The sequence below is a fragment of the Acanthopagrus latus genome, chromosome 23 (assembly GCF_904848185.1).
Source record: "Acanthopagrus latus isolate v.2019 chromosome 23, fAcaLat1.1, whole genome shotgun sequence".
NCBI lineage: Eukaryota > Metazoa > Chordata > Actinopteri > Spariformes > Sparidae > Acanthopagrus > Acanthopagrus latus.
In genome coordinates this window covers 4,997,455-5,009,451 of record NC_051061.1, presented here as the reverse complement: position 1 = coordinate 5,009,451, position 11,997 = coordinate 4,997,455, and the positions used below count along the sequence as shown (strand labels likewise).

Below are 11,997 nucleotides of genomic sequence, written 5' to 3'. Positions count from 1 at the left end.
TCATTGGAATGATGATAACATCACACATGTGAATAAATATTACAATTCATATCCTTTTCTCCTAAAATATATAAGACAGAAGAGATTCAAAATAAAATCGTGGTATGTCTTTCCCTGACACACAGTAGAAGCAACAGTTCATCAACTTGAGCTCAGTCGTGCAGTATTTACATTTGTGACACGATGTCTACCTGACTGAAACACGTCCCAGTGAGGTCTGCTAGACCTCCACACGCGTGTGGTCTCTGTGGGAATCACCCAATATGGGTCACCCATGTGGGGGCCTGACCACTCGCAAATACCCACATGTGGTTACTGGGACCGATGCTGCATATCTTTTAATGAAAAGTAGGTGTGTAATTTGATCTACCAGGCAGTGGGAGTATAAACCTATAGAGCTGCATTATGGGAGTGGTAGGATCTCTGGAGTTTGATTCATACCGGGGACGTCAAGAGTCGAGATATAAGGGCCTCTGCTGCAGCAGTTGTCACTTGTTAGTCCCCACAACTATTTCAAAGTGCAGAACATGATCGCTGGAGCGGTCCTTTAATGTTCATTTGATGCAAATCTTCGAAGTTATACTTACACAGGGGAGAACAACATTTTTTGGCCACGCTGTTAGAATGCTTTTCTGAGACGTAAATGCTGCTATTATACGTTATATACGGTATTTTACTTTTGGCACAATCAAAGATGCAGTCAAATCAAAGTTCAGTCTTTCTGTGTTGTTCAGGGCATTTCCAACAGGGTCTGCTAAACACCTCAACCACATTGTTTACTGGCTATATAGTTTTATTTAATCATATTCATTATCTTTATATTTATCGTACGTGCACTGTGTGTGTGACAATAAAAGTGATTTGCTGTAACTAGTGTACAATCTGTGTGTGTGTGTTTTGCACTTTTCGGCTACATTTGCCTCTGCGTCCACTGCCATTCCCACTAATAATTCCAAAGAATGTCTTCAATGACGGCCATTTCAGGACACCATTAATTACAACCGACGGCCTGGCTCTGCACTGGTCTGCCTTCATCCCACTGATGCCTCAGAAATGGAAAATATTTTTACCAAAGTGCTGCAAAGCTGGCTCGGCATTTTTAGGCCTCGTATTTGAGTTTTACGAGCTTGTCACGCCCGCAAAGTCCGTCCGAGCTTCTGTGAGGGTGAAGAACTGATGTGGACATCAACTGGTGAGGTGTAAAGGGGCACTACGTAGTTTTGCTGGGAAAATTCAGATTCAGGATTTAAATGGCTACATTATCAATTTGGTAAAGTCCTACTGTGGCCGGGAGCACAGTTCCATTATGATTTTTATATTTTGGTTCCATTACTCAATACGCAAGCTGTTCTCAGAAAAATAAACAGTCCCCAGAACACTGTTTGAAGCTAGAGAGGTGTTAGTGAAGTTAATTTGGTCAAGAAGATGAAGAGAATTTGTTTATTTAGTTTGTTTAGGCATGAAAAGTCAGTCAATAAAGATCTTCTTGGTTTTTTTTTTACTAAATTTCTTGACCAGAACTACAGAGTGGATCTGTCCTGATATCAGAAAACTTGTGTTTTCCACTATCTGCATTACCTCTGGATTACTGTATCTGAAGGATAAATCATGTCATATGAGGAAAAAGTATATGAGGACCATTACAGCTCAGTTTTAATCATAGCCCTATTGTCATCTTCTCTAAATGGAAAAATCAGCCTGAGGAAAAAAAAAATAAATACAAAATTCTCAGCTGTCATGGATTAAGGTAGTGACTGACTGTCCTTTTCTTTGATTCAGTGACATTTGCTGTGTTTTTTTGCTGTGTTTTGGCCCAGGCGTTGCCTCAGGAAGCTGCCAGCAGCTGCCAGTGAAGTGGAAAGGAAAGAAAAGGAAATCCTGAAATCCATTTACTTCTTACATTGTCCAAAACAAGACTTTTATAGCTGCACATAAAGACTTAATCATTTTGAAAGCACGGAAATCTGGCTGTTGAATACACCTGCTAGTTTCTGAAGTGTCGATCTTAAAAAGACTAGGAGCCTACAGCCAGGCTAGTTAGCTGAATGTGTTGTCATGCTAATGTTGGCTGTTTAGCACTGAACACAAAGTAGAGATGAGGATGATGGAATTTGTCATTAGTTTTGCAGGAAATTGGTCAGAAAGTGAAGTACTGGGGAAATTAAAAATTTGCCCTGATGATGCATCACTTACATTACAACTCATCCCTAGGGGAACATGAATGTCGGTGCAAAAATGTTATGGCAATCCATCTTGGAGTCATTGAGACATTTTACTAAAAAATGACATCTACCACAGGGCGACGCTAGAGATGCATTCAGGGGGATTTGGGAAACTGTAGAGAGGATCTGGAGACACAGCGAGGTTTAAAGGAGCTCACAATGGAACACGTGATGAATTCAATGATCACCGCTTCTGTGTTGAGTTCACATCTTTACTGAGTCACAGTTCCAACACATTTCACCAGCAAATGACAGAGGAAGAAACACAGACGGAGGGAACAAAAAAAAACTATAAATCACAAAAAAAGAATAAAATTTGTAAAAGCTTTCATGTGGTCATTGAAAAATGATTGTAGTTAAAAAATCTGTGTTGTACCGAAAGACGGCGGACACGAGGAGACGATGATGAAGAAGGTGTCTGGGTGGGATGGAGCGCAGACTCTCCTCCCTCTCTTCGCTCTGCTGTTGCCAGCAGGCGGCAGCAGCAGCTCTGATCAGAAGTTGGCAGATGTTTTCTCTTTGCTCTGGCTCCCCCGTGTGTAAATGTACAGGTGGTGCATGATGTGGATACATTCATGACTGAGGCAGGGACACCGTACACAGCGAAACGCACACTTAGCAGCAACAAACAGCAGAGATAAAAGGACAAGAGACGAGAGCAAGTGCAGGAAGGAACGAGACAAACTGCTTCCTGTCAGAATAACTGATTTTCACTCTCTCTGAGCATTTCCGGTACAATTGCTGATTTCTTTTTTTTTCTTTTTTGCTTCAGTGTGTTGCCAGGCAGGACAGACAGTCGGGTCCATCCTCTCATCCACCACTTGTTACATAATCTGGATTATTTTATGCTATCAGGACCACTTCCTCCTCCTCTAAAAGCCACTCGTGTCACGGATCTGCTGATCTCGGGGTCGGCAGATCCGTGACACTATGTGTGTGTGTAACGGGCGATCAGAATCTGCTGATCCTCAGTCACACACACTCGGCGCAGCCGGTCCTCCATCCATTGAAAACACAAACATACAGAGAGGAGGAGGACAGAGTAAGAGTAATCCTCGCCTCTCATCGCAACCGAGTCTCTCTCTCCCTCCCTGTGCAGGACAAAGTCAGCCGTCACTTCTCCGTCTCATTTCAGAGTCTGTGGCTGGCAGTGGGCAGCTAAGAACCCTGTGACCTCTGACCCTAGCAGAGGTCGGATACATAGTCAAAATCCTTGAAGTAGTCCTGCTCCTTGCGATTGAGGGTGCGGCGCTCGCGGGGCGGCGTGAGGGTGGGAGCCTCAGCTGTGAACTCCACGTCAAAGTTGCTGACATCTTCCTTTCCTCCGATGGTCGGGACGAACGGCGGTGGGACCTTCCTCTGAAGGAGGGCCTCCCAGTCCATATTCTAAAACGACACTCACATTTAGTTTCTCACCAAAATCCACTGCGATAACACAGAGATTTAAAACTCGACACTCACCCTGAAGAAAGGTTGTTTTTTAACATCTTCGGCATCTTTTTCTCCAGAGCCCAGACGTCTTTCAGGATTCCTTCTCAACAACTAGCAACCAAACAAAAGCACAAAGTAATAATACTTCATCATTTACATACAATTCTTTGTGATAAGTGACCAAAACTACTTTGTCACATGTGGAGCTTTAACTTTATAGCAAAAAAACCAAAACAAAACAAAACGGCAGAGTAACATAGAGGAGTTTTACCCGTCTCATGATGCCGATGGCTTCGGTGGAGAGGAAGCGGGGATAGCGCACCTCATCGTTCACTATGCTGTCGAAAACCTCCTCCTCATCGTCACCTGGGAATGGAGACTGAAAGAAAGTGACACACATTATTTTAAATTGCATTACCTATCATACCTCCTGCCTTCAACAATCTCAACTCAATTATATATGTCAGAAGGATTCCAGTATCTCAAATATTTATTCCTCCCATCACAGCTCATACTGCTTGTGCTTTCCACTTTTCTCAGTGTGATATTTTTCTGCATGCTTGTTTCTTTCTGTCTTTACTGAGAGTGCACATTTTCCATCTATCAGCTGTTCATTCCACTTTTAGCTCTAAACACCTTGGGCCCGGTGTCACTGACTCTCTTATTGAAGATCAATAGTTCAGTTTTAAGCCAGAAAGCATTTTGGGAAATAGGCTTATTCACTCAGTTACAGTTTGATAAGACGATCGATAACACTTAATACAAAGCGACTACCAGCTGCCAGTTAGCTTAGCTCAACATAACGACTGGAAATGGAGAAAACATCTTGTTTGTTCAAAACATACAAAAAGTGTAAAAATTAGCTTTTTAATGGGGGTCATGTGACTATTTCTTGGCCAGGTCCAGTAACTTCCTGGAGTCTCTGCTGTTGCCTAGCAACTGGTTCTAGCAAAGAAATAGCGGACACACATCTCCCCGTATTGAGGCTTACACACTTGATTTGTTGTCTAAGTGATGAGTAACCAATAATGTCTAGTTGCATGTACTGTAGAGCTGAAATGTGCATATTTCAACATGAAAAGCAAAAAAGAGGATTGTCAAACATCCTGCCGATTATCTTATTTTTAACTGCAACTATGCTCATGTCCCTGGACATAGATTAGATGCATTATATCATCTTTGATATATCATCTTCATCTCTGCATTCTTACCTCACCGACCAACATCTCATAGATGAGCACCCCGAGGCCCCACCAGTCCACAGCTCTGGTGTATGACGTGTCTGTCAGCACCTCCGGGGCCAGAAACTCAGGGGTCCCACAGAATGTGCTGGTCCGGTCCCCATAACCCATGCCTCAGCACGAGAAATGAGATGAGACGAAAGAAAGGGGTGAAGACAGAGAATTACTGACTGCGGAGATGATGAGCCAAAATAAGTCATCTACAGTAAGAAACTCAATTTCCCCTAATGTATGGAACATTTCCTCATCTAGCATTTGTGGAGGGCCAATATGATGAATAAATGATGAACACTCACCTTCTTTACAGAGCCCAAAGTCTGCTATCTTCACAAAACCGTCTGTGTCGAGCAGCAGGTTGTCCAATTTAAGATCCCTGACACAGAAAAGGAAGACGATTTATGCCAAATATTGATTGTTGTTAAAAGAGAGAGAGGTCATATCCCTGTTGTAGAGTACATCCCATATGTAGAGACAATAAAAGTACGCACCGATACACAATCTTATGGTCATGAAGGAACTGCAGACCCAAGACGACACAAGCTGAGTAGAACCTGTTGGATAAACACAAGACAGAGGTTTAACACACCCACTGGTACATGCTGATGATTCTTTAATTAACGGATGCATAGACAGACACAGAGCATGGAGCTTTCCAAGAAGGCACACACGTCCCCTTTCTTCTCTTTAACACACACACACACACACACACAACACACACACAGCAGAACTCACACAGCACGTGGCTCAGAAAAGACGTCTGCATGTATGTGCATCATGAGGTCTCCTCCTGCGGTGTACTCCATGACAAAACACACATGTTCTGGCGTCTGGAAACATGCAAACAGGTTGACCAGGAAGGGGTGGTGGGAGCCGTTGACGGTCTCAAAGATCCGCTTCTCACACATCAGACTGGAGACAGACAGAGGGGAGCGGAGGGGGGTGCGTATGAGACAGTAATTACGGTACGAGGTGTAATTATGAGGTGGATGAGCTTCGTCGTGAAGCTGAGACTCGAGGTTGAGGTCACGGCGTCGTGTACGTTTACCTTTCCACTTCATCCCTCGCGACGATGTCTCCCTTCTTCAGGGCTTTGATGGCGTACTGGCTGCCTGACCGTTTGTATTCCGACAGCAACACCTGAAGAGATTTCGATTTTTGCTACTGTCAAATATCATGTTAAGACCAAAACCAACATTGTGAAAGTCCATCTCTCAATTCTTTCTGACTCTGTCTGTGAGATTCAAGCCCGAGCTGCTACAGGCATACATTGTCAAAAACTTAACACAACACACAGTCATTTAATTTCAAAACATTGGTTTGTGCAGCTTTGAATATCTAAAACGATAAATTATAAAAGGGGACAACTAAGGTCGTATTTTATTTAAATCCAAGTATAGACAGTGCAGTGACGAGAGTAGTTTCTAAAGAAGAAAATGTAGCCTTTTGATTTGCAGTGTTATTTTTATTAATTCTGTGAGGAAACATGAAGTGTGAGTACCTTCCCAAAGTGACCCCTGCCGAGCACTGCTATCAGCTTGAAGTCCTGCAGGGACAGAGGGCCGCTGCTGGGTCTGAGAGAGAGATTATAGGCAGATTAAAGGCAGCGCATGCAACACAACACAACATGATGTCATGCTTAAATGTACCTCGTATGGTCAGCAACACTGTGCTTTGTAAAAGGGCTAACCCTGTCCAGTGTGTGACTCTGGCTGTTTTTATTCTGTTTCAGCCTCCAGCACATTTCTCATTTGTTGTGACATATGCTCTAAGCCACATTAATGATGACTTGGCTTTAATACCAGGTGTTATAAAAAAAGAAGCTACAACACAGGACCATATTGTGTGTGGGGGTGTGTTTCTGCTGTCATGCTGTGTTGGCCATATTGCAAAAAGATATGCTCAGGTGTGGTTTTTGTGTATAAGTGTGTGTATGTGTGTGTGTGTGTGTGTGTGTGTGTGTGTGTGTGTGTGAGCGACAGATAGGTCCCTGTGTGTCTCTGCACCTGCGTAAAGAGTTCTGGGACAGCGATCTGGTTGGCTGCTCATGAACAGGGACATCCGGCGTGGAAGGGGGCTCAATGACTGGCGTCTGTTCCTGTGAAACACCACAGAGATGGAGGAGGAGAAGAAGGGAGGAGGAAATGATTATGAGCAGGAAAGATGACAGAAAGGGAGTATCAGAAACACGAGGGAGAAATGGGGACTAAATGATTTGTAACATCTGTAACGACCTTCAGTCACAGCAGACAGACAGACAGTTAGAGGAGCTCATCGTGCTGTTTGCCAGATCCCCTGCTGGCCGACAGCCTCGCTCCTCCCCTCCTTCCTCAATGCTAATTAGTTGTCTAAAAAACATCAGAGTAATTAATCCCCTAATACTTCAACCCCTATTGAACACACCATCTGCCACAGGCCCTCCCTGACTCTCTGTGTGCTCACCTAATTCTGTTTGTCTGCTGCTCGGGTCTCTAAAATTCAAATCTGCTTTATTTGTGTCATCGGAATTAAGCACTGTATTACCAAAGCATGTTGCACAAGGTTTGCAAAGTCAGTGTTATAATTCATAATTTAGACGGTGAGATCAAATTCAATCTTTCTTATTTTAGGTTAACATGTAAATTCAGAATTATTGAAGGGGTTGTGGGGTTCCTCAAGGCTCAGTGTTTGGCCCATTTTGTACATTTATTATATTTATAAGTTTTCCAAAATGTAAAATGTATCTTTTTATGGTAAGAATTTCAAACAACTTTTGGAACCGTGGAAAAGGAATTAAAGCTTTTTAAGAAATGCTTTACTTGTATCTAACTGCCTATAAAGCAAGACTGAGTACGATCGCTGGTGCTGCAAATGTAGTGAGTGGACATAAGTGTTACTGTAGATAAAAAATGATGCTGGAAAATTCATATCTAAATCATATCAAAGCATACATGTCAAAATCTAATCGAATACTAAGGAAATTAAGGATTTATATAGTATAGGGGTAAGAGAAAGCAAAAAACGATACAAATCCCTTTTTTTGCATCAATATTATTAAATAAAACATAAGTTTCGAGAGCCAATTAACCCACGGAGGCCCTACAGTTCAGATATGGTTGATAGTATGTATCAAAGAGCTGTTTAAAGTGTGCAAATAGCAATACAGCTACAAAGGAATACAGACATACAAGAAAACAAGGGGTCAGGACTACATTTATAACAGATTATTATTACAAATATCATTGTAAAAGGAACTGAAAATGTGTAGCACACTTTGTAAGTTTACAAAATAAGTTAATGGACAATTCTAAAGAAGTGTGATAAGAACCACATGTTGGTGTTAGTATGGTTGACGTCAAAAAGCTGTGCCTTTGTCCTACACCTTTTAATTAATCTTTCCAATGCTTTTTTTTGTTTTACTGTCCCACCATCTCTAAATGTCGTCTGCTCCAGTTATTTCTCTCTGAATGACTTCCTCTCCTTCATGGTTTTCTTTGTGCCACCCCTCTGTTTCCTCTCTCCCACATTATCGCCCTCTGCAGATTGTGTTCCTCACACTGGGAAACTAACAGGGATTTGGCCTTGATCGAATTAAAGCTCCCCTCCATCCAATTACATCTCATTAAAGCTGTCTCCCTGAGTTTTCAGTTCTTCACTTCTCTAATTACTCATCCTCTCCTCTCTCCCTCTCTCTCTTGTCAGGCCCCTGCTCTGTCTTAGATTTCACTACAGCACACAGTGCAGTGGCCTATGACTGGAGCACTGTTCACAAGCCAAAAGCCTCAGGTAGGAAGTGAGCAAAATAGTAACATGATAGTTTTAAGATGCCCATCTTTGCCTCTGTTTCCCCTCTTTGGCATCCATCCATCTCTCTCTCTCTCTCATTCACTCACCAAGGGAGCCGGTGCATCCACCACATCTCTCCTGATTTCAGCTTTGGGAGGTGAGGTGCCTTCCAGATTCAGCTTCTCCACCGAGATTTCTCTGCAGACACACAAACAAAATAAAGAAAACAAATCTGAAACCGTAAGTCAACAGTGTGGAGGAAAATGATTAATGTGTGAAAAAAGGAAATGAGCAAAAAGCTCTGTTGCAGAGTACTTTGCCAAGGAACTGAGGTTTAAAAAGCTACACATTCAGGCAACGAAATCAACTTTTCAGAACTTCGTTGGTTCACTCTTGAGGCTCCATACATGAGCTTTACCATTGATTTAATAGCAAAGTAAACCAATGCAACCCTGAAACAAACAACTACAGACATTATCCTTCAATAATTTGTCAAAAGTGGTCAAAATAACGATGAATAAAATGTTAATCACAGAGTATCATTTACAAATTAAATGGCTGAAAAAGCAATGGAGGTTGGCTACTTCTTGCATGAAACTTGACAGAGTGTCCCTCTGCAGTTCATTCCTGCTCTCAGAACTTTAGATGGCACCTTTCAAGTCCAACTTGTGTCACCAAGAAATGTAGATTTGATTCGATTTCAGTAGCAGGCGCACTTCGGTCACGTACCCTGTGCTGTGTGTGAGTGTGCTGCTTGAGAAACTTGGTGTGTAAGAAGGTGTGTTGCTTCCGCTGGGGATGGCGTTCCTCAGCAGGCGGACCCACGTGGCGATGTCCACATTCATCTGACGAGCACGCAGGAAGGCTTTACCTGAAACACACAGAGCCGAGTACAACTGGATGAATGAAAGGTAAAACACTAGAATGCCTAACGCGACCATGTCTCATCACTGTTTGTACTTAGGAAGAGGAAATAAAGAGCATCGATTTATGCCACCTTCAGCATCTGATGGAGTAAGGTCTGCTGTGGCTTTAATGGCCTGAGACAGTTGACCCGTTGCATTTCCTGCAAACATTTATAATCCTAGCTCCAGAAAATCCCAGCAGTCATTAACACTCAACCAGTTGGGCTTATACCTGCTTTAAACAAGGCAGTCATATACCGAATGGCTGAACCACTCAGACGGACAAACACCCATCAGGCCGGAAAGTTCTACCCCTTTTATTTTCTTCAGTTGTTAAACCAGCCATTTCAAAGAGATAAATCATGACGTTTTTGCACATATTATGTAAAAAGAACCAAACACAAATGCATGTTAAAATACTTCAGAAATGAGATTGAACAAATGTATATACGTCAACAGGAATTTTATGTTTATTTTAGTTAAACATTTAAAATACTTTGATTGATTACTGTAAGCCCAACAACCAAGTGAGGTCTACTCGTCACTGTTAGATCTACCCAGTCTGTCATACAGTTGTGTGATGTCTGACCCTGATGGTAGTGCAACACATTTTGAAATATATCCCATGGTGATTGGATTTAGTGTTTTTATCTTGAACCATACCATGTTCTAAAAGCCAGGATATCTCAGCCCCTGCTACTTCTTATTTTGACTATCCATTCTAATATAAATCTATTATTAGTCTCTTGTGGGGTGCCCCAATGTTATGGGAGACCACACCCCTACAGGTCACAGTCAGTGCGTTTCCATGCACTAGGGTTATAGCTCGATTAGGACATTTAACTGGACAACTGCCATTGTCCCAGTATATAAACACCAGGGGAATGGATGGAAGTATGTCTGACTTCACCACAGTTTTATCTAGTTGCTACTGGACCTTCATCCAGTTGACCTATTATGTCACATACCAAAGTTTCGAAGCAGCAAACAGGCTGCTTACTCAACTGAAACAACTTAAACTGTGTTTCCTTGCCAGTCCAAAAATGTGTGTTTCTTGCCCTAGCACTCGCCGTGTTGATACCTACATCATCGGATTCTTCCTGCTACAGATTTATGCCATGGACGACTTCCGGGTCAATGCCCCATGCAGGGACTGTGGTGCACGCACTGAACACGGAGGCTAGTTCAGGTCCCAGTTCAGGCGTATACATGATTCAGGTCCCAGTTCAGGCGTATACATGAAAGATAAACTCAACTTTGAAACTCTTTTAAAGTTGTTCAAGTGGGGCTAACACAATAGTCCAACTTTTATAACATAATGTAAATTTAGTGAGTGTATCTTTCCCAAATCCAACCAATCATCCAAGTAGAACACACTTGAACATACCGTGCTGTTTAGAGAATACTTTCTTCTGCCTCTGAAGTCGACGGCCTCTCTCTATTACTGGATTGAAGAAAGTCACCTAAAACAAAAACACAGAGTTAAAACAACAAACTGAAACTACAGTGTGCGTATGGGGTTAAAGCAGGCCTAGTGGTACTCTCATGCAAACACAAGCTAGTAGCTATTAAATTCTACCTCTGTGTATGTATGTGTGTGTGTGTGTGTGTGTGTGTGTGTGTGTGTGTGTGTGTGTGTGTGTGTGTGTGTGTGTGTGTGTGTGTGATGTACCTCAGCCAGCAGCAGCCCCTGTGGCTCCAGCTCCAGCTGGATTCGGTGTCTTTGGTTGTCCAGGAACTCTTCCAGCTTCAGGTACTTCAGAGCACACAGGGAGCGGTAATCTCTCCAGTACACTGCAATCTCCATCTCCCTGGACTAAACACACAACACAGACAACAACAATGTTACCTGGAGGTTTGTTTTTCCAGATCTTAAAAACTAAAACTCAATAGTTCTCTTTAAGGATAACAGTTCCAGATACAGGAACCGTCTATGGTTACCAAGGGAGTATTATTCTTACTGTCAGTCTTTTTTCAGTCAGTCAAATTTTAGGGCATGTAGGAATGTGTCTCGGGTTTGTGTGGAATAATTAAAAAAAACAGGTGAAAATATAATTTTGTAATACAACTTGAATGTAGTTTGAAGTCAAAATCTTTAAAGAAAATAAATCATGAAATCAAACCCGATTTCTGATTTGAGCATTCATGGTCAACAGTTTTTTCAGCAATAGGCCAGTTCAATTTTCTGCATAGCTGACAATGATCATTTATCATGTTATCTCTATGTTACCTCTACTTCTGTGTTATCTCTATAACTAAATGTTGCAACTCAGTTGACCAGTGACAACAGAAAAAAACAGCTTCGGGCAACAGGCTGCAGCCCTCCAACTCCCCAGCAAGGGAATAAACTGTATACAACTACTTCTTCTGCTATCTGCAGCATGAAACCAGATTATGAACGAAGTTATTATGATTTCTTTATTTAAATGGCCTCAA

The 11,997-nt window shown here is 42.2% G+C and overlaps 1 protein-coding gene across 3 annotated transcripts in view; it reads right to left on the bottom strand.

Moving 5' to 3' along the window:
- Positions 1-2,420: 2,420 nt before the first annotated feature.
- Positions 2,421-11,997, bottom strand: part of pkn1b (protein kinase N1b) — a 35,162-nt gene continuing 25,585 nt past the window's right edge. For all 3 annotated transcript variants that reach the window (XM_037088391.1, XM_037088390.1, XM_037088389.1), the window contains exons 9-22: positions 11,234-11,377; positions 10,949-11,024; positions 9,386-9,527; positions 8,764-8,854; positions 6,898-6,989; positions 6,393-6,465; positions 5,940-6,031; positions 5,627-5,803; positions 5,383-5,445; positions 5,191-5,267; positions 4,865-5,007; positions 3,925-4,032; positions 3,684-3,764; positions 2,421-3,608 (exon numbers count right to left, since the gene is read on the bottom strand). In XM_037088391.1, coding sequence (XP_036944286.1) covers positions 3,405-3,608; positions 3,684-3,764; positions 3,925-4,032; positions 4,865-5,007; positions 5,191-5,267; positions 5,383-5,445; positions 5,627-5,803; positions 5,940-6,031; positions 6,393-6,465; positions 6,898-6,989; positions 8,764-8,854; positions 9,386-9,527; positions 10,949-11,024; positions 11,234-11,377 — 1,563 coding nt within the window. In that variant the 3' untranslated portion in view covers positions 2,421-3,404. The remainder of the gene's footprint in view (positions 3,609-3,683; positions 3,765-3,924; positions 4,033-4,864; positions 5,008-5,190; positions 5,268-5,382; positions 5,446-5,626; positions 5,804-5,939; positions 6,032-6,392; positions 6,466-6,897; positions 6,990-8,763; positions 8,855-9,385; positions 9,528-10,948; positions 11,025-11,233; positions 11,378-11,997) is intronic.